Source organism: Anoplophora glabripennis, unplaced genomic scaffold, assembly GCF_000390285.2.
Source record: "Anoplophora glabripennis isolate ALB-LARVAE unplaced genomic scaffold, Agla_2.0 scaffold574, whole genome shotgun sequence".
In the NCBI taxonomy this organism is placed as follows: Eukaryota; Metazoa; Arthropoda; class Insecta; order Coleoptera; family Cerambycidae; genus Anoplophora; species Anoplophora glabripennis.
The window spans coordinates 254,621-279,134 of record NW_019416667.1 but is presented as its reverse complement, the minus strand read 5'-3'; the positions used below and the strand labels follow the sequence as shown (position 1 = coordinate 279,134).

General features: G+C 31.1%; 1 protein-coding gene across 1 annotated transcript in view; it reads left to right on the top strand.

The window, feature by feature from the left end:
- LOC108913055 (multidrug resistance-associated protein 4) overlaps positions 1-24,514 on the top strand; it is a 73,010-nt gene that overhangs the window by 36,613 nt on the left and 11,883 nt on the right. Inside the window, exon 3 of the mRNA XM_023455190.1 lies at positions 16,739-16,849. Coding sequence (XP_023310958.1) covers positions 16,739-16,849 — 111 coding nt within the window. The remainder of the gene's footprint in view (positions 1-16,738; positions 16,850-24,514) is intronic.

Here is a 24,514-nt window from a genome sequence, read left to right as displayed (position 1 = left end):
GTTAGCAGTGATAGGTACAGTTTCAAATTCTTTATTTTATTCTGTGCAAATTCATGGAGGATAACACTGAAGATAATTAAATTTTATTTCACTTATGCCTTATGTTTCCATTTGAAAAAAAAGTAGGGGTAGCTGGGGGCTAGGGGGTTGGAGAAAAATTAATTATTATATAACCGAAAGATGGGAAAAAATCAAAATCAGTTAACGTGTTTCGGCGTTTTAAAAAAAATTAACTCATTCAAACGATATGAATTTTATTCCGTACTTCTGGCCATCCCTGTATAATCCTAAATAAACTGATGCCTCAGCATTCAATCCATCAATGTAGCTCCATTGGTCCCTATACGGGGTGTCCCCAACTGCTATCGCTTACAATTAAAAGTATGAGATGAAACAATGATAGTCACCCTTAAAACTACCCCTTTCTTAAAGCATGGGATTTGAATAGTACTGTCTAAATTAATTTCCAGAAACCCAAAGTCTAATAATCGCGAAAACCATATCTATCATCCTCTTGTGAAGCAATATCAGCCTTATTACCTGTTTTCTTTAAAAAAATATATGTAAAAATATACATTTTTCCTGTTGTTTGAGTTCAACAGAGTAGTTAAGGTATTTGTTGCAGCTAGAGCAATAATTTATGTCGTTTACGTAGAGGGTACCATTAGGAAAAGCACAGCACGTATGTAAATGGTTTTCTCGTTTAAAAGTGTTAAGTTCGTAAACAATATCAACCGTTTTTGTCCTAGATGATGGTCATACAAAAAAGGTACCTTTTAAAGCCAAGAACAGAAAAGAATGACAGTTCAACTCTCCAAGCACGTAAATTAATACTGTGCATCTGATGGGACAAGTCGTCTACTATGAATTTATTCCGAGGAATGTAACCAATACGGTTGAGGTTTATTGCCAATCACTCTCGTCTTGAGGCTGCTATTAAAAAAAGACCGGGAAGACAACATTTTGCAACATGATACATGCTAACATCGCAAAAGCAGCAATATGGGAGCTTTTCAATAAGTTGCCAGATTATTCTACATCCTATTTTCCTGATCTTATTCCAATTTTCATCTTTTCCGCTCTGTATCGAACAATCTTGGAGGAATTTCCTTTAATGACACTTCAAAATTGGCTCTGTGAATTCTTCACTTCCAAACCAACGTATTTCTTCGGGCGTGGAGTGAGAAAACTGCCAGATTATTTGGAGACAATTGTAAACAATGAAATAGAATATAGCCTCATTAATTCTTTTTGTTTATTAGTTTGTGTATTTTGTTTGTTAAAATTAAATAAATTTTGAATTCAATAAAAGCGCTGCAAACATTTACATCAACCCAGCACGTACATTAACATAAAGGCAATCTAAAGTTCTTTAGATAAATTTTAGGTTACGTACAAGAAATATTATTTCGTCTTGTGCTTATTGAAATTTCATTTAATAAATTTAAGCCTTGGTATTTGTGCAAATTTAATTTCGAAAAAGTTTACCCCAGAAAATTTGAAACATCCTTTGAAAGGTATATTTTCTGTAGGAGATAATTAGATACATCAGATAGTAATAGGAAAAGGATCCATAAGAAATACTGCAAAATTTATGTGTTCACTCTTTGGTAATGGCAAAAACAGGATCGAAACATAGAAACCAATTTTTGCTATAAACCGCTTAAGACGTTATGTTATAATTTTTAGCACAATATTTTTAGTTGTCCACATACTGAGGTGTTTTTAAAAAACATTCATTAAATGGTAACATTCATCTAAACAACAGTCCAGCCTTTAGAGATTAAAGATGCACAATATTTCATTTAATTTGAAAGATGATTTCAATTTCATTTAATTTGAAAGATTGATTGGAGTATCATAAGATAAAATATAATCATATCTAAATGATTCATCTGGATAAAATAATCTTGATAATTCACAATACTCTTTAAACATGAAAAATATATAGGAATACTTTTGATTCGTTCTTTCTTAATCCTCTGTGGTCTGTGGTCCATTATTGAATTCTTTAAAATTTAAAAATAGCCGCCGACCGCAGTAGTCGGACATTATAAAATAATAATTCCCAAAAGCTAATTCCTTAGCATTCTAAATAAGGAGATAAAGTGTAGTAGATTAATTGCTCAACGACTTCCTTGATATCTAAAAATAAAGTAGAACGTTTTATTTTCGTGTCAGACAGGTATTATAAAAATGTATTGCTGATAAATCTCGAGATCCCTAGATGTAGGAAATTTATTCTGTTACTTATAACACACCGGCTTTTCAAAGAGGAATAGAGAGATTTTATTCCGAGTACCATTACTTGAAATGATATAAATTTAGAAGGAATAAAAGATTTATCTCAATTATTCAGTGTACACGCGCTTCAAATTTTTCCCGACATTGTAAAACAGCAATAGCAATAATAAGAATATTTAAATCAATCCAATGATTCAATGTTACTTTATCCTTATCTTCGAAATTGTGAAATAATAAACAATAATAATTACCTCTATTAAACTTTATTACTCAAGAAAATGACGAAAAAAACAGATTTCTAAATACCAATAAAATAGCTATCATTCGTCGGTCATCTCATCTATGGCATGCTGATGATAACTAATAAGTTCGAAATCGTTATACAGGGTGTCCGGAAATTATGCGTCAAGACTTCAGGAGGTGATTCCTCACAAAAAATTAGGGTCACAAAGTCCTAAACAATTGCGATACAGTTGCGATACAATAAAATGAACCGGAACTGAGAAAAACGACTTCAAACATTTTCATGCGTTAACGCTGCTTTAAACTGATTTTTAAGATTTACAAAGGAGGATTTGAAAACAATAACTTAATGTTGCCTTAGCTACTTTCGACAGATGTGAATTATTCTGTTGTGATCATTTGTGTGTAATAAGTATCGTGATTAAAACTGGGGGTTTAACATGGGGCTGTTCAAATTTATAAAGCGGTGAAAACAAAAAAGTTGTGGGCCATAGATTGAAGATTAAGGTCAGGTTAGGCCGTTTGGCACTGGAGTATTTGCATCATATTTGGAACATAAATCTACAAGGGCTCTAGTAATACATAGGAAAGACTTGGAAAAAATAAAAAAAAATCGAAAAATTGTTATAGGACTTTGTGACCCTTTGTGAGGAATCACCTCCTGAAGTCTTGACGCATAATATCCGGACACCCTGTATGTCTAATGGTTCTACTGACGAATGATCTTACCTATCTACTAGATATGGTAAGTGTAATTCAATGCTGGTCGGGGCATTAATCCTCACAATATCATAGATTTATTTTTGAGATTTTTCCATAGATAAGACAAGCAAAAGATTTTCAGGCTCTATTTTCAAGAAAAAAAACGACATACATACATCTCATTTCATTATAGGAAAATGCTATTCTCGCGTATTGTGTCAATTATTTAACTTAGGAAAACTTAAGAAAGAACTTTAAACCATTTTGTGTCACAAATAAGAATTAATTATTAAAAATGACCAGTCTCTTATTCTTGAGATACAGCGAATAACACATCAATTCAACGAACACTGTTAACTAAAAATGCATAAACATATTCATTATAATATGTCCGCATTGTACAGATACTGAATTATACTGAAAGCACCGCGTAGAGGTCGCAGACAAGTTTTGGGATTTAAAAACCGGGCTAGGTTTAATATATTCCCAACACGTTTGAGGAAGCTCTTAAATTTAATTTTTTATGTATGTAGAACCCTTCGCTGGAGAGCAACCACCCCAGCATATACAATTAGTTTCATATCTTATATCGGAGTACCTTGACTTTGATTTATTTCGGCTACCATAATTTAAAAGTGAAAACACGACAGAGACGTGGGTCGCTTGAAGCTTGCAAATCTGAATATATGTTTTAATGAAGACCAGCAGTTATAGTTTATTTATTTATTTGTTTATTTAAAATACATCATCGTACAGAAACCCATTATAGTGCAAGAATATACAAAGTATATGAAATATATAAATAACTGCACTAAATGCTTCATAGCATATAAAAAATAATATAAAGGTAATAGTAGACATTCAATAATAAAATTACCTAAACAAATTCGTAACTATTTTACTACAGTCTTCGTAAATGATTACAAGTCACGTGACCAGTAATTTTCTTTGGAGCGGTAATTTTATTTCCTTCATTTTATTTCCTTCAATTCAATATCGGTAAAATTAAAATTATTAAAACAATAAGATCAAGGTCACTTTAAAGTGCAACGTTCTGTGTCATCGGTTGTGATTGGTGTAATTTTACACGAGCTGACAATTATTCAACCAATCAGCGATCGCATTGTCTCGGGCATAGACGTAACAATTTGTCATTGTTCATTGTAAACGAGTCATTAATATTGGTAACGCCAATGTTTAGGGAATTTTCGTTACCAATACCAATCGTACAATGTTGGTTGCCTAAGCTCAGAGTCACGAGATTGTAAATATTTCTATATCTCTGTATAAAATACTTCTAGGCCATCCTGCAGATATCGATATTTTTCACACATAACTTGGAGAGACGAGCGATTTAACAAATTTGTGGCATAAAATATTGGAATAAGGAAATTAGGCTGCTCGTATATTACCAGATAATTAAGTGTCCCAGACAAAATCAAACCTATTTCAGAGTTCAGAGTGAGGTATCCCAATAGCAGAATACACTGTGTCAGTTGGGTATTTTAGTAAAATGCCATGAACTAATTTATCTAAGGCGTTTAAATAATCTAAGTATACAGGGGTGCAAGAAGTTCGACTGCCATTACTTCAGCATGAGATAGAGTAATCATAAATGAACAAAAAAGTTGTACATTACTGGGGCGTAAGATTAACAGTTTTCAAAACACAGCGAGTATTAATATTGGGGAATTTGATCACAACGTTGAAAACAGTGCTTAACCTGCTGATGCACACCACGTGTGCACGCGGCAGACTTGTCCTATGGAAAAAATGTAAACAATTATTATTGTGAAACATTTAGTAAATTTCAAGACAATTATTTTCCAGTTTTTAAATAAATAAAATAAAATGTATCGATTTTGTAGTACGAAGATAGTGTTGTGCTTAAATATTACCTGGGATTTTAGTAATTACGTATCTCTTAATACAGGAACGTAACTTTTAATCAAATTGTGTAGGTATTTGAAAAATATGTAATTAAAGTACCCAAAGATTCACGTCGTCCAAATAATCATACGTATTAAAAATAATTTAGGTACTTACCAAAAAGCAAAATTCAGTAATTTTTAAACGGAGAAGTACAAAACAAACTACAACATATCTTTAAAATGTCCACCACCATTTTCAATGCACGCACGACACCTTCGAATCCAATTTTCGCGCACTCGCTGTAAAACACCCCAAGAAAAGGAAACAGTGGTAGGTACCCAAGAAACACTCCGACACGGTCGAATCCAGATACCAACTGAATTGCGTATTGGTGGTTGCTCGATACCTTAGTACCTCGTGTTTGTCACATTATCGAATTTTAAATTTATTGCAACGCTAATTATTTTTTAGAATTAAGCATAAAGAAGTTCAAAAAAGTGATAAACATTGTATTTTATGGTATTCTATACACGCAATTATGTCACTATTCCTTAATTATTTGAACTTTTGTACATCAAGTTGGAGATTTTGATAATTTTTTCTAGGAAATGGTCGAGTTTAGGACCCACGTTATGTAAGGTATTTTTATTTATTTTAATGTACTCTAGTCTGTTAAAATTAAGGCAATCAAACTTCTAACACCCTGTAGAATATCAACCTATAATAACACATTAATGGTAGAAGCTTGTAGATAGATTCATGAACCCGCTGAATTGTACCTACTTGTCTGTATAACAATATTAAACAGTTTCATACGCTTTATTATATCTGGATTATTATATCTTATTGGACGGCAATTTCCAGTATCTTTATTATTTTCTTTTTTATGTACAAAGCGAATTCTAGAATCCTTCCATATGTCGGGAAAACGCCTGTTTTCAATGATAAATTAAATATACTTAGTAGAATAAAAGAGTCCTTAAAGAATGTGTTAAGAGTTAAAGAAGTTAAAGAAGTTAAAGAAGAAGAGTTAAAGAAGTTGTTAACAATACTTTGACTACCTTGATAAGTACCGTCTCTGAATTCTATGGAAGAAAGAATATTTGAATCTTTTCTAAATTCACATGGAGCCAAAAAGGTAATGTTTCAAATCCTGAAATGCATTATTCAGTATACGTTTATACCCCTTTACTTTAATAATTATTGAGTTTTTCTTTCAATCAGTTGATAGCATGGTGGAATTTCTGGCCAACTGGGAATTTAAGAAGACACATTTTCTGAATGTCGACGTTTCGTCTCTTTATTAGGACATGTTCAGTTAATTAAATAAAACAAAAAGGTAACACATTTTTTAAAGAAATTAGAAAATAATTATATAAAACCACTAATTATTAAAATATTTATAAATCAAATAAATAAAAAAATGATAAATTGATACAAACTTAATTCGTGGCTAATTAAAATAAAAGCAGGTAAATTAATTACATAAGTAATACAAGTTTTTCTTTAAAGTAAGTTAATAAAAATTTACGTATATTACTTACATCAGAAATAGGTCTTCAACGTTATGAATAGAACACTGATAATAACAAAAACACATAGGAAACGACACAATATTAGGGACAAATATAGTACAATTATAGTTATGTATAGTTCAATAATGTTAGGGTGCTCCTCTAGAATATAGTTACAATTCATATAGCTACTAATTCTATAATTTAAATAGCAATTATATTTTTCACCAAAGATATTGGACTATATTTTAACAAATGCACTATCTAATATTTTGACACAATAAAATATTTATCTATACATGATCGAGAAGTTTATATATAAAAAAGAAATATAGGAAAATAATAGTACAAACCTACAGCTCATACAAATGAATAATAAATCAAATATTTCTTAAATAATAGTGATGAACGCGTTTTTGTAAAAGTGTCAAAATATCTGAAGTTATTATTTATTTGTTGCAAAATTTTAGTCCTTTTTCTATTACATTTATTTAAATAGAAACATCAAATGATATAATGGTGTATTCTTTTTATTTGCCTACTTTTGTCTGTACCAGATTTTTAGTTAAGCAAAAATAAATTTACAAAAACAACTCTTAATTAATCATTTTGGAGCAAATGATTTTTTTATTTTTTTTTAGATCACCGAAAAGAGTGTCCGGCGATGTGTGATTCTGAAACAGAATAAATTTCTCTCCGATTTTTTTATTTATACCATTACTACAGAACCTGTAATAAGAAATAATAGTTCAATTGATCCAAAAATGAACAAATAATGCTGACATAATTTTCAGAAAGGCGATAGGTGTATGCAGATAACAAATGACTACTATAACACAGTGCCACTACTATTTTCTGTAAAATGATACATAACATATGGCTTTAAAATGTTAAATACCAAAAGCCACATGTCTGTGCTAGTGAAAAAAAGTGTGCGAAGGAATGCGAAACAATATATTACTTGTCAAGAACTTATCCCTTGTACTTCTAAATAAACATTTCATTTTACTTTGGGTGTTCCCTTGACATAATCTTCTTCTATTTCGTCACAGTGAAAACGATATTTTGACAGATGTTAAAAACCGAGGATTTGTTAGGCAGGTCCGTCTTAATGTAATTATGCGGAGGCATTTTTACCATCACCTGCAAAGTAATCAGCTAATGGAGATTTAATCCATATATTTTCATTTCCATTAACAGTTTTGTACAATTTATGCCTTAGTATTTGTACTTTGCCCAACATACAGAGAAACTCTAAGGTTTCTCTACTATACAGGGTATTCCACCTAAGAGAGATTATTCTGTAACTCTGTAACTGTAAAATATATATAAAAAAAAATGGTTTTAGTAAAAGCTGTCTGGAATCATGTGGGTCATGTAAAGATTTTTTTTCTTTATTTTTTTAGCTTTACATAATTTTGTTAATTTAAATGGAACACCCTATATATTATTGCATTTTTGAATTCCTTAATATTAGGTAGAGTTTATTAAATGCATATGGTGTTTAAAACTTTCCGTTTTCGAGATATTCAGTTGTTTTTGAAAAACATCACCATTTCAGCTCTCTAAATGAGGCTAGATAGCATCTAAACCGTAAGAGTTAGAAACCTGCAGTTTTCACAGTTCGTTTTGACATAAATTGCTCTATCTTGTCATCTGTGAGCAAAACATGTACGTTATTCAGACTGAAATACTAAGACCTACATTTAATAATCTTTGGAGTTGAAAAACTTTTTTTTTCAAATGGAATCACCCATATTAATTGTCATGGGTGAAAGCAAAATTAAATGCCCTTTCGACATGGGTTCCCCACACGTTCAAAGACCATCGTTGGCTATGAGTTGTCTGGAATTGATGAGGATTTACTGTGTCATAATAATGGCAATTATGACTATTAACGAAACCATTTTTATGAAAAGTAGCCTTACCGGCGAACATGACCCATTTAAAAAAATCATCTTGATTTAACATCTCAAGTGTCCACTAACAAAACTCCAGTCTCCGCTGAAAGTCTACCTTTAGTAACTCTTGGTGTAATTGGATGCGATAAGGATGTGCTCTTCTCTATTTTTGTAAAATCCTATGTATAGACGTTGTACTAATACAATTGCAAGACATTCTTGACACTGTTACATAGCTACTTCGGACTTTAGAAAAGAACCTGGAAACTGTTAAGGATAAATATGGACAACCTTATATCAGTCGAAAAGGCATCCAATTTTCGATTCACCCATGGTAATTAATATGGGTCATTCCATTTCAACTCATAAGATTATTAAATGTAGGTCTCAGTATTTCCGAGTCTGAATAACGTACACGTTTTGCTCACAGATGACAAGATAGAGTAATTTATACCAAAACGAACTGTGAGAACTGCAGGTTTCTAACTCTTACGGTTTAGATGCAATCTAGCCTCATTACAGAGCTTCAATCGTGATGTTTTTCAAAACCAAATAAGTATCTCGGAAATGGTAAGTTTTAAACACCATGTACATTTAATTAATTCTACCTAATATTAAGCAAGGGATTCAAAAATTCAATAATATACAGGGTGTTCCATTTAAAATAACAAAGTTATGTAGCGCCCACGCGAAATGGAACACCCTGTAAAGCTAAAAATATTTTCTATACATGGCCTTGATTCCAGGCAATTTTTATTAAAACCATTTTTTTATAAATTTTAGAGTCGCAAAGTTACAGAAGAATCCCTCTTAGGTGGAACACCCTGTATATAAAGGCAATAAATCAGACATATCTAATTTTAGGCCGGTTTCTATAATCTGCAACTTCTGCAAAATCTCGAAAATATTATTACATGGGATTATCTACATCGGTGTTAGCCACCAAATATTCACCTACCACCACAAATTCATGAAAGATTGGTCAACAAACACCAATTTATTTTTTATTATTTTGTTTCTTTCAGAATCCTTACATATCAGGCACAAATTAAAATAATATACCTATATCTACAGATTTCTCATAAGCGTTAAACGAGTTATCTAAAAATAGGCTTTTTTTCACTTTTCCAATCTAGTCTACAATGGCTTTATAGTCCAATTAACTAAGCCTTTAAATCGAAATTTTGCCAACTTGGCTGAATTTTTGATATGAGTTAGTTTAAGGTATATTATAACAATAAGTGAGAGTAATTTTTTGTTCAACCCCCGGCCAAGGGTGGAAAAAGATAAAACAAAGGGCTTTTTCAAGATAACTCAAAAAGGGTAAGAGCTAGAAAAAAAAGTTTTTCATGAAAGTTGTAAAGCAGACAATTCTACATAAAAATGGCCTCTTAACTTTTTCTTGTACTATTACAATTAACAGAGTTAGGGAGGCTAGAAGTTAAGGGAAGATTTCAGAAATTTAAAAAAAATCATAACAAACAGAAAAATGATTGAATTTTGTAATTTTTTTTTTCAATCTGCTCTAAAATATGTAACTTTTCTTTTCAGAGAAATAGATATATTTTTTAATTTTTAATAAGAAAGTTATAACAAAAAATCAAATTTTTAATCGTTAATTTTAATGATTTAACAAAATTAAATTTCTGAAATCTTCCCTTAACTTCTAGCCTCCCTAACTCTGTTAATTTTAATAGTACAAGAAAAAGCTAAGAGACCATTTTTATGTAGAATTGTCTGCTTTACAACTTTCATGAAAAACTTTTTTTTCTAGCTCTTACCCTTTTTGAGTTATCTTGAAAAAGCCCTTTGTTTTATCTTTTTCCACCCTTGGCCGGGGGTTGAACAAAAAATTACTCTCACTTATTGTTATAATATACCTTAAACTAACTCATATCAAAAATTCAGCCAAGTTGACAAAATTTCGATTTAAAGGCTTAGTTAATTGGACTATTTAAATTGATTCAATTTCTAGTCCCTTCCAGTGTACCTCAAGGTTGCGTTTTGGAATAATTATTATTTAATATATTTGTAAATACTGATGATTTAAAACATTTTACCACAGTGCTTGATGTGAATATTTTTTCCCAGTTTTTTCTTTTTAAATTGTACATAATAATCTTGATTTTCTATCTATATCGACTAATCTGAAACTATCAGGTCCAAGGAAAAATTCTCTATAATTACGAATATTTAACGTGGAAAAAGTCCGAATGAACTTGTTACAAAAGTCACCTTTATATTTTATGTGATAAAATAAAAATACTACACTGGCACGGAACATATTTTATTGTAGCATTAAACATTAGTTTCCTTAGTTTCTGTTTCTCTTAAATTATCAATTTTTCTTCTTTTTAAACATACCACCCTCCTGTTGAAAACCTGTAAATCAGTGTATTTTCAAATAAATAAATAGATAATTAAGTACGAAATCAATGATATAATTTTTTTGTAAACAAATTACTGAAACATATAGTTTTGATTGCAAATGTGACTGTTATCGAATTCCTAAAACTACTTAAACAATTTTTTGAGTTAGTTTAATCAACATACATACTCTAGTTCAAAGCAATCCATCTACTTTTGCAAAATCGTAGGTTGAAATAAACTGAACCGACAGTAAATTTAGCGGTAAATATCTTGATTAAATATGCGTATGATTAAATTGTCCGACTCCGACATAATTTGTAATTACACCATTAAAAGCTGTTAGTACATCATATATTTGCTTGGTTCCATACTAACCGCCCCACATTTAAAATTCATTGTCCGTATGGAATTGTGTCTGTCGCTGATCATGCCGGTTTAAACGAGGTCGTAAAATACAACCTTGACAAATTTCCAAGATTCACTATTTATAAATAAGACTCGTGCGGTTTGATTTGAAAGGTGTGTGATTTGAAACATGTAGAAAAAAAAATTGCAATAGAAATGATTGGTGACTGTAATTAGTAGCCATGTCCGAGTAATGGCTATTGCTAATCATATTTTATTTTATAACCCATTTCAATATTTTTAGATGTTTTGATGTGGATATGTCTAGAAAATAATTGTTCCTGCAGACGACTGTCATGCCAAAAATTTCTTTCACTCTTTCTGTCATAAGGTGTGAATAGATTGTCGCGTGTTTATATTTCCTATACGTCTATTTTAAGTAAGATCATCATTTTCATCGAAATCCTCGTAACCAGCAGGTATTTGTCATTTCCGGGGCATCTACAGAGAAGTAGTCGGAGTTGTCAAACGCCTTTGTCATAAGCACCATCTACGACTACGGATACATGGAGGAGACAACATCACATTTAGTCAGTCCTTCTCTATGTCGGCTGGTTGTTCTGCTTGGAAGCTTAGTCCACACTCTGATTTGTTCAATCTAAATAACACTGGATACACATTTGTGATGGCACACTTCTGGGTGGATTGGATACTAGATTGATGATTTAGGTCTCGAGCGGTGCAACAGTTTTTAAACAATATTTTGAATTGAAAAAAAAATGTATTATTGTAACTTTTTACAGTACATTGATGTGTCACCAGTACAGGAGTTTTACAGCTATATATGTGGTAAAACTTGAAATTCGGTCAACAACAACATTTAGATTTTTGGACCTGCCATGTGGATCCTTGGGAACGTATTTGCCTCTAAATAGGCTACGGCGGTTTCTAGGAATCTAATGGCAACAAATATGCTTCAATGCGGATCGTGCACATAAATTCGCCAGAGACTTCTACTTGGTTACATAACTGCAAGGTCTTAAAGTCGAAATTTGATCCCGTTTCATATCAATTCTCGGACACTGTTCTTTGGTATGGATTCTGACATTTGGCCTCTCCGGATTCGAACGATTCATTGCTATTGACTTCCCCGTCAATGCATTTCTTACTGTGTTTGTAGGTTTATGTAAGGCAACTCCCAGCTCGGATGTCGCGGCATTTCGGGCGTTTTGGAAAAAAATCAGAACGTCTGAAATTTAAAGCATCCCGCAAGAGTTATCTGTGCTTCTTCGGGTGATATGTAGGTAATATTTTCGATCTCAAACATAGGTGAAAATTTTGATTCGCCTGGTCGGCTACATGACCTCGAGTATCGGCAGTTACTTTTACTTAAAGTTTCCGCACATATGTAAAGACTGTGCAAATGGCTTCGAAGTCAAATTCGAAAATTTAGTGAATATACTCAGGACTTGGAATACGATATAATGAACCAATTGCGATTAACCAATTACTAATTGAAGATCAACTTTGTAACTAAAACTGTGAGTGAGAAGGCCCCATGCAATTGGTCCTCTAAATAGGACCTCCGATCAACCTCTAACGGCTTATTTCTCAATGAAGAAATTCCCCAGATATAGCCCAAAATTCATCAAATTTCTCGATCTCATAAGTCAGTCTAATTGAACACGAGCCGAATTTGAGTAAACCCCCTAAACTTGGACATTCACTCATAAAATTTTAGGCCTCGTTCAGTAACCACTGGTTTTGCAATTTTGCAACTGATTTTGCAGCTTATTCAGGCTTATTCATCGAACGATACTTTTTAATATTTAATGAAAAATTATTAACATTTGATATTTTCTATAAATTTTATAGTAATGACCCTCTATAGTAAAATTCCGTACTAGTTTGGTTATAGTTTTAAGCTTCTTTACTTATTGATAAAATTTGACATTTAGGTGTAATATCTATATTACATATTATGGATACTAGTAGTCCTTCCCAGCATTGGTTTGTTTGTTTTCTTAAAGAGAAACATTTTCCCCAAAAAGTCACCAAAATATGACAGTATAACGTTCTAGGCAAACATTTTGCATTTTGATCTTGTTTCCATTTCAAAAAGAGGTCCTATGGGCGTTGGTGCATTTTTTCCGAAATTTTCAGTAGTAAACTAGTTATTGTTCATTTCATTGCTTCTGTTACGTTTAGCGGTGTTAATTCGAAGACGATATCACTATCACCTTCCATATTAAGGAATCCAGATTTATTGAAGATAACTAGGAAATTATCCGTAAAGTACAGTTCATAGAAAATGCTGAGAGAAGCAAATCGATAACATTTCTTGTACGTCATATTCTCTAAGCCTCTGTAATGATGATGATCTACAACAGCAGACCGAACACGAATTATTTTATAGCGAATCTGTTGACTAGCAACTTACATAGCAACGATGCGAAATATGCAAGATGTAGGTAGCGGTCTGTAATTAAATTTATTCTCGTTTCTTTTTTTTAATTACTCTAAGTACTTTAGGTTTATTTATATATTTTACATAGAATTTCAATTATAGAAACGATCCTATAGCTAATTTAAGATCGTAGCAGAAACAAAAAATAACTGTTAAGATGTAAATTGAAGAAGTCCCATCCTGGAAAGTTGCATAAGGATTCCAGGCTAATGGTTGTGGGGTGAAGTTCAAGAGCGCTTATAACAACAAACACATTTAATTATCGTCAACGTCAGTTAGCCGTGATGAATAGCAACTAGGAAATGAGAATTCCTTTTTTTTCGTTAAGCCGCAGTATTTACGTGTCATTTATCTCCCTATAAATTAACGAATATTGTAAACTGAAATCCTCAAGAACCAATTAATTTCAAGTGGTGATGAAACGTTAAAGGGATAACCTTTCATAATTTTACGGTTGGGTTTATCATACTCGCCTGGAAGTGATTTAAAATTCTTTACAGACAGTTTTCGATTTTAACAATCGAACGATTTATAAAATGTTTATCACTTAAATTAAATTATTTATTTAATGGGTACCGAAGCAAACAAATTAAAATGAAATAACCTTTTAAATGTTATATAAAATAGACAACGTAGCTACACCAAATAAGTTTATAATTATATTCGTAGTAAAATAATAGCTTACAATTTTTGGTTGTAACTTCCTAATTGCTTAAAACATTACGAAGAAAGGCATGTTATTAAATAAATTTATTTAATAGATTCGATTTTGTTGTTATTCTTCATAATTCAATACATTCTCATCTAGATGAATATATATTTAGAAAAAATGTTATATTAACTACAAATCCTTATCACAAGGAAGTGAAATTAGTTATGTAATATCCATTAAGAATAAAAAATCGCAAGCCGTTAAATTATGATAGCAATGGAACTTGTTCTTCAAAGACGGCGACGGAGATGTAGGTTAAATTATAACTAATTAGTAATTTATTCTATATATATCTAGTCATTTTTTCATCCTAAAAGCACATGTTTAGGTATAATAATAAATTTTTCTAAAAGAGCATCTTAAAAAACAAATTTACTATTAACTAAACTATGTTTTGTACGTTATTAATAATATTTATTCTCTAAAATAAAGTGATACCGTTTTATTTGAAAAATGCCATCTAAATGATTGATGCCATATCTGAAGAGCAAATAAATCGAACTACGAAGAATAGATCGGCAAAAATATTTTCTGTAAATAGAATTATTTTTCTTAATAAGTACCTACTATACAACAGTTTTACAACCGCTGACTTTTTACAAGTACCATTCACAAGTATTTACACAAATCGCAGAATATAAAGGTGCTTTTACTTGACAGTTTTTATTAGCGACTATATAATTATGTCCATTAATTCATTGTTGCTAAGTAGGTACCCGTTTTGATATATTTATTCTTACTTATTAATACACACACTATAAGTACACTGTTCTTTCACAAAAAGAAAATAGTTAAAAATAACACTAGAACTATCTCGAGTGTCGAATGCGGTTAATTCCAAGAAAGTGACGCAGGGGTCTTCTTGGAATTATATCTCAACAAATATCGTACGCATTGTACAAAATATTAATTAAAGCAACCCTTATGCGTAAAGACCAGTTAAGGGTTGTTTTCATGGAATTATTTTTACTTAATCAAAAATTTTACACATCATAGTTAACGTTATAGTTATAATGAATTTAATTTTAATTCATTTAATTAACCTATTTTCGTTTTTAAAACCTACCTTTCCGTGCAAAAAAATGTTGATAGTTCTGTTGACATATTTTTTGTTTATCTGCTTCTAATTACAATATATTCTGCTTAAAATAGTAAAATATATTCTTATAACCCCAAAAATATAACAATTCAATTTAAATCAGGCAAACTATGACCGAACAGATTACCGACAATTGAAAGTTAATGATAGGGCGTACCCTAGGGTAATTACGTATTCATCTGTTATTTCCGATGCCAGCTAAAGAAATACACGAGCATGAATCAGCACAATTGTCGGTCGAAACAAATACGGGAACGACAGGCAGATGTAACATCATTTCTGCTTTCGGAAATCCCCAGCATGGTTCATTTAATCCTATTATAAATTTATTAGTATTTTTCTATTACCAACAAGAGGGCTGGGGTTTTGCGAAACATATGTAGTGTATTCTTTTACCGCTGGCGCTGGGGAAAATGAAAGGGTCGGTCTACTAGGGAAGCATTGAATAATAGGCAATAGTATGGATTATCTATACATTAGTATTATTTAAATAACTGCATTTCTTTTTTACTGTTTTGGACCTAACCTCTTGTTCTATGACATTATATCATTATTTTAATTTAAATTAAATAATTGAATATTTGTTGAATGTTGTAAATAAACAGTACTTGTCAGATTATTACGTTACAGAAAATCTGGACTACCTACTCGTACATTAACTTTTACATTTTTTTAAATTGAATGTAATGTAGTAAGAATATAATTTTTTCAAACTATTAGTACAAAATGCGAAAAAAATTGTATACGTACTCTTGCAGTAATGTTTAACTTTTCCAAACTTGGTGTATAATATACTGTTGCGAACTTTAGATTTTTATTTACCGCTAAAAGCCTTTTCTGTTATACTGTAAATAGCATTTTATAAAACTTATATTAAATTTTATTCTAACTACAAATTCGATAAAATCTTGAAAACCACTGATAATGTTCTCAATTTTAAATAAATCATCATGGCAAGTAAAACATTTTTAGGACATTTTTCTTAATATAATTATATCATATACCTACCTAGATATAAGAACAACAGAAAAATTTTAGAGTTTACTTAATATCTCATTTGAAGATATTTCTTGCGTATCTATAATACTTACAAACTATTGAAATCAAATAATTCTAAACTATAAATAAATACTTTTTGGTCTTCATCCTCAGAAACGACGTACCTCCTCAGAAACATCGTTTCTGAGGCTGAAGACAAAAAATAAACTACTGTTGTATCAAACTGATTGTAAGTTTGAACACTGAAATAATGACAGACGTTTGTTACAGGTACACGATTGGCATGTTCAAGAAGGGATACCAAAAAACTTTAGATGTAGATGACTTGTACAATCCACTCCGTAGCGACCGGAGTACGTTATTAGGTGATAGGTTAGAGAGGTGAGTAAATTTTTTTATAGCAATAATTGGAGGTTAACTTTCAAAACGAAACAGCGGCAGCACATGATGGCAACAGTTTGTTAAAAACAGTTTACTTTTATTATAGGTATTCCAGAGATAATATATAAATGCATGTATATAATATGTATTTTTATTTATATATATTTTTTAAACAACTGGACATAGCAACAATACCTGTGAACACTACCAACCTAAGGAAGGAGCATTTTCATACTACACAGAGGTATTGCCAACATATCCATGTTATTTTACACCTAAATATTGCATTATCACACATTTACGACGTCTGATAAATATATTTTTATCTTTTATTTGATCACTATACAACAGATGGTCGATATCTACCTAGTTTACTAAACCTGCTTATTATTACATAGATGGATATAGAAAATATTCCATGAGAATTTTATTCAAACATTTATATCAGATATGAAAAATCGATTTCAAAATATATAATGCTGATACATCATTATTATTTTTCGATAAGGACTAGGTTCTTTACTTTGACAATTTTATGCGAAATATTTATAGGAACGTTTACTTTTTTTATGTACTCATTTAAAACGTACACGAAGTTATTAATTAACTTAAATCAAGTCTATAAAATTCTCATGTGCTGAAATCACAGGTATGGGTATGTTCTTTGACATCAATATCTAGATATGTTGAAAAACAGACCCAAACTCAAGCTATCAATAACTAAGAATTTTATAGAAAACAAATATATCCAGCAACATTTCTGATAGTACAAAAAAATGTTATATATCAACAAAAAATATATCGACAATTTCTTTGATTTTCAAAAATAGAAAAATGTGGTCTATAAATGTGTCCTGATTTGACCCAGGATGGAATTTTAATCCATTCAATATTATACTTATTGTTTTTAATTATAATTATAACATTATTATTGTAACTAAATCACTGCATTAAACACAATGGGAGGCAAAGGAGAATAATAAACAACGCATACAGTTATGAAAGGAGGAGGGGGCGACTCAAAAAATGAAGACAGTTACTCTATTTACCTACAGGTGCACTAAATACGAGTTAATTCAGAGTACTTGTTTAATCGGTACCTTTATTTGAGTCAAAAGAAATCGGTTTTAGTTGAAATAAATTAGTGAAATTATCAAAATACTGTAGATCTAGGTATTAAATGAAAATATGCTCAATAATTTGATTCAATGAATACATTTGTCACCTATAATGTGGTCACTGATACCAGTTATTTACAGTGTAGATATGCTAAACGTACTGAACAAAAAACTTCGTAGACCAGTTGTTAGTCGCCGAAAATTATATACTTAATTATAAAATTAAATTACCAAATAATTCTAATGAAAAACCACATATACATCAAATTATTAAACAATGTGGAAAACATTGAAAGAAAATATCACTTATTTTAGTTTTGAATGGCTTTAACAATGTTTTTACAAAGATTCAGATTAATCCATGAATGTGATATAACCCCCAAATTGTCTGTCACTCGTTTCCTATATTTTCACTTCACAATTTAAAAATAGACTAAAATTGTAGCTAAAAAATTTGTCCTGTTATTTCTTAAAATATCACAACAATGTCAAGGTTCGCACTATAGCGGAGAAAATCACATGTTTTTTTTTTTGTTTTTATACTTGACCTTTCAATCATATGGTATTAAAAATAATAATAATCAAAAGCGCATAATTTGTAATTATCAATAGCTTTTTCTTGTTTTTCTGAGTTGTTTTTAAATATTAATCCGCTTCCAACAATTAAAAAACAAAGTCTAATTCGTAGATACTATGAAACTATCAGGAAAAAAAACTTTCTTCTGTTTCAGGCTTTTGTAATGTTCAAACACCAGTACCTACCTATTGGATGCGATACACAGTTGTCCATTATTAAAATGATTATATATACAGGGTGTAACGTAAAGGTTGGGAATAAATTAAACGGTGGATTCTTTAGTTTAAAAAATAAATTTTTGTCATATGAAGTTATGCTTTACGGGTTTTCTTTTTCAAGCTACAGGGCGCTAAAAAATTTCAAAAGATTTAGTTTTTCTCCAATAACTTTCGAACATTAGAAGATAATGGAATGAAATTTTATTCATAGCTTAATTTGATAATCGCCTAGTAACAGGAAAAAGATTGGCTATGTAAGTTACTCAGTGGCGTGCGTACGTATTGCAGCGTGAGGTTTTTCGAAGAAAATTGTGGTACGCCACTGGTAAAAACATTTTTTTAATATTTTTGTGTAATCTACATTTTATTTTAAACAAAATTACCCTCTTGTGTTTTATTCCTAGCTCTTGTCATTTTTCCGTAAATAAAACTTTTGCAAATACCATTTTTCCCGCTGCTAACATAGGAAAATGAAAATAACAAAAACATTATGATGTATGCTTTGACTCAGCTACCGAAAATGGTCAAACACGCATTAAAAAAGACTTGTTTGTTTTGAAAATGATATTAAAATATCACATTATTTTAACAATAATAAAAAAAACACTAGTGACTTGGAATTTAAAGAATTCATTGAGTAGGTAATAAGAAGTAATGAACAAGATTACAAAAGGTGCTGAAAATATTGCCCCCCCAACTTACAATACATTTTTCAATGCATTTTCTCATAAATTCTCTTACTCGTCCAAAAATACCAGGCATATCTCGAATTTGCTGACAGCCAATTTCAACTCTTTGACGAAGAATCTGTACATCAGAAATGGGAACGGAATAAACTATGTTTTTTAAGTGCCCCCTACACATAATAGTCTAATGGATTAAGTCCGGGAGAACGAGCAGGCCACGCTTTTGGCCCTCCACGACCTATCTATTTATTGGGGAACGTTTCATTGAGGGCGCCGTCATGCATAAACCACATGTTCTGGCGTGTTTCAATTGGAACTTCTTCTAATAAAGGTTGTAATCTGTTTGAAGGAAATCCAGATACGATAAACCGCCTAGTCTGTTTGGTAGTACTATGGGGCCAATAAAAAAAATCGCCAATTATTCCGGCCCAAATATTAATTGAAAATCGTTGCTGGTGCCGGGATTGTATTATTCCATGCGGATTTTCATCAGCCCACATATGACTATTGTGGAAATTAATTATACCATCCCTTGTAAATCCAGCTTCGTCGGTAAATAAAATGGATGGGTGGAATAACAAGTTCCGATTGCACTTATTTAAAAACCAGGTACAAAATCTAAGACGTGGTGCATAATCTTCGACAGAAAGCGCCTGAACTCTTTGCAGATTATCATGCAGGATTCGTTGGACAGTCATATGACTTACTCTCTCCATTCTTCCAATTCTTCTAGTACCTACTTGATTTACGATTCACCTCGATCATCTGAAGGATGTGGTACTTCAAGTTGTACTGTCCTTACATTTCGAGATCTTCCGCCGGAGGTGCAAGGTTTTAACGAGCCGGTTTCACGTAAGCGCACATGAATTCTCGAAAAAGTCTTCCTATTTGGAATACACCGAGCTGGAAAACGTTCAACATAAAGACGCACAGCTAACATAGTATTCCCGTTGGCAAGGCCGTAAATAAAATGCATACCAGCTAATTCTGGAAATGAGTATTCCATTTCTAACAGATCTAAACCAAAGTACAACCGCTTAAGGAAAGCTAGATGTTATGACTGACAATGATGTTTTGTATGAAAACATCTGAAAACAAATTTTGGTGACTTGGTCAAAGCATACTTATATATAATGTTTTTATTTTCATTTTCCTATGTTAGCAATAGGAAAAAATGATATTTACAAAACGTTTATTTACGGAAAAGTGACAAAAGCTAGGAATAAAACGCAAGAGGGTAATTTTGTTTAAAATAAAAAGTGGATCATAAAAAAATTTAAAAAAAATGTTTTCGCCAGTGGCTTACCACAATTTTCTTCGAAAAACCTTACGATATAATTCGTATGCACGCCACTGAGCAACTTACAAAGCCAATCTTTATCCTTTTACTAGGGAATTATCAAATTAAGCTATGGATAAAATTGCATTCCATTATCTTCTAATGTTCGAAAGTTATTGGAGAAAAACTAAATTTTTCCTGTAGCTTGGAAAAGAAAACCCGTAGACCATAACTTCATATGACAAAAAATTATTTTTTAAACTGAAGAATCCACTGTTTAATTTATTCCCAACCTTTACGTTACACTCTGTATTTTATACAACACAACTTCATAAAAATAAAGCAATTAAGTGTTGTTGGATTGTTATTTACTGTTAATTTTCATGAAAACAAGTAATGTGGTATTGTAAAACAAACAGTCATTTGTTGTAGATTTATAAAACATATTACCGTGTCATCTCTTAAAATCAATATTCAATAATTATGGTTTTACAATAAAAAGGTTTTACGATAAAAAAACTATTAGTAACAAGTATGTCAGTCATTCCAAAACGCGTTTATTTTAATCAAAAGCAAAAAGTGGTAAAGGTAAGCTGGCACACTTCTAATCGTAAATTTGTATAGATAATAATATTAATAATACAAATACAACATGAGAAAATAAATTAGAATAATGAAAAAAGTAAATGCGAGTACTTATTTAGATAGGACTTATTTTAATATATTACATATTATAATTTGAACAACTTTACTCATATCCGGAGTTTATAATTCGTTTTTAATAAAATAATTCTAAACAGATAATGAGAAATTTTGAACAAATTCCAGTTAAAAAAGGAAACTATTTCGTTATCATTTAGTGTCGAAAGTTTATTAAGTCTAAAAAAAAGGGATAATAACATCATAACAGATATTGAATGTTTCATTTATCTGTTGGGCCTAATTGACCTGTATATTCAGCGATAATAGGATAAGAAATAACTTTTGAAAATAAAGTGCTTCTGTATCTAGTATTGTATTAAAGATATCATAAATATTGACTAATTTAAAAGACAATTAATTATATTTTAATTCACCAACTTACCTGCGTTCAACTACAGCTTATGCCTAACTTGTTCAAGTGATTACCCCCTCCCATTATATCCATTTGCAGTTCTGTAGAGTTTGGAACGACAAAAGTCATCAATTGTCAATCACTTCTAGTGTTCTTCTGCTGTAACCTAAATTTGTATTTCTACCTTTTTGAGTTTAGTTTTTAGTTGTTGACAATGGATCAGCAGAGACAAATAATACTAATGCTAGCCATAAATTGTACTTTCCATCATATAGAAATGATGAAGAAAGCTGTATTTCTATTGTTAGAGGTAATATAAATAAAACATTAACCTTACTTTATTCAAATGTTCAAATCCACCAATCAAATTCATTAAAACCATTTCTGGTTAAACTTGAATATGCATCCAAAAGTAGCATAACTTTGGATAAATAAAGTGGGATTGGAACGAGAACTACCAACCATTTTAGTTTAGCATCATAACATTTGGAACGAATAATGCTAAAATTGGCATGGTATAAGCTTATTGTGAACGCAGTCCTAGTAAATGAAAAATAATTGCACAATATCCGTTTTTGTTTAAAGAGTGACCGAAACCTCAACAAAAGATATAATTTATTTCGAAATCAACCACGATAGACGGCTCCTGTAATTAGCATCAAATATCATCATCATTAGCAGCGAATGTAAATGATTATGTTACTTAATTGATGTTTTATTGAACATAAGTTGAAAAAGTTGCAAGAACATCCGAAGAATACAAAATTAACTCTTCAAAATTAGCGAATATCCATAACCTTGACTTAAACGGTATCTCTTAAAAATAGATTCTTTGTCGAAAATATGGAGGTCATCAGTCCGATCGTGTTTAATCAGCTGGAATTCATTACATTGTTCTTATAAGCTCAGTACAGGATGTTGTTATCTAAATATTTATTTGAACACTGTTTTCAATGTAAAATAGAATTTGCAGAGTAACGGGCTAATACAGTTTTTCGTATTGTTTTAGATTTTACTTACGACGCTGTCATTATTGACACAGAATGACATCAAATTTCAGTGCTGTTAAGAAGTATGAAAGCATCATTTTTCAAACAGCACTGTTGTTCTTCTTATAAGGAATGGAAATAAAATTGATTTCCTGACTCCAGCTGCTCGTTAAAGCATTCATATTTCACCCAAAACTTTTGATGCTGTTTGCTTCTTATTTTCATTAGAATTTTTAGATGATCTTCGGAAACAATGTTCTGTATATTTTTCCACATCTAGAATTTCCGAAAGGGATGCGATTGACATTGACATTTTTGCAAACTTGTTAACTCCAACTGATTGTCGAGTACACTGTACCATGTTTGACTCCATTAAAAAACTGGTTATGGTTATGGTGGGTCAGTACCCAAAAGCAGTAGTAGCAGTCTACTACTGCTTGTCCCAAATGCTCTGTAATTTTTGATCATTTCCTCCAAATTCGATCCTTCAATATTTCCACCGGCAACAAAAAAAAACACGTTGAGTTTTGTGTCCTTGTTAACTCTTTACGCCTACAAGCATCAGAAAATTCTATTGATAAGATAGATTGATTCTTGTTCATAAGATAGATTTTATCGCCTGCTTCTCGTAAAAATTAAGTAATGTATTCTATAATTAAACTTTTGATATCTTGGAACCGCAGCTGCTTCAAAATCTAATAGAACACTATCGATTTATCTTTAAATATTATATGTATAGCAATAATTCTCTCTATATTTTAATGACGAATGTCGGAAGGTTTTTTTACAATAAGGGACAAACCGTTACATAGCAACAAGAACTTCAATCGCATTGTTTAAGGATGAAAATAAATCATTTGGTTCTTGAAATTTACAGTAAATATTATTATTAAAGATGAAACATTGAACGACACACGTTTGATTATGGTTCAACTTTTTTGATTAATCCAACTCATTTCGGTAAACATAACAAAAGGTTTAGCCAGATAAGCAGGGTGATATGACTAATGTGTAAAATAATATGTTTTGATATTAGCATACAATGAAAACATCATACATAACCGCTTTTAGCACCTGTTTTCAAACTACATTTGAGATAACGTGCAGAGGTTATTATTTTTCAAATTAATTTTTCTCAAAAACTACAACAGATATAAATATGTTCTAATATACTAACACTAATCCAAAAAATTCTAGATATTTTTTAGAATGTGTACTTTTACTACAACAAACAAAGCTCATAAAATCCGAAAGGAGGATTAAACTTGTAATTCAACAATGAAAACAAAATACCTCATTTAATGAGAGCCACTTTATTCATGTATTGTGCTGTAGTATAACAACCCTAGGTTCGAAAATAAATAAACGTAGTTGTGGCCAAAAATATGTGATCGTCATAAGGACTACCTACGTTGCGTGTATCCATTTTTAATTGACCGGAAGGCGCTGGCTACTAACTTTGTAGAGGGGATGTATGGTTTAATTATATAAAACAAAAGCAGAGTAAATACACCTAACCTTTATTTACATACAATTCAAATTAAACATGTGACAAATAGAAAGAACAACAAAAACATTAACAACCATTTAACATCGAATGAGAGTGCCAGGCTCACCTAGAGCTCCTGCGGGGAAAGAGCATGGCAGAGAAACCCACGATCGTTGCTCTTACCACCCAAATATAAATACAAAACAACCGCTAATCAAAGGCATAAATTAAGAACCTTTGCTAATGATAAATAAG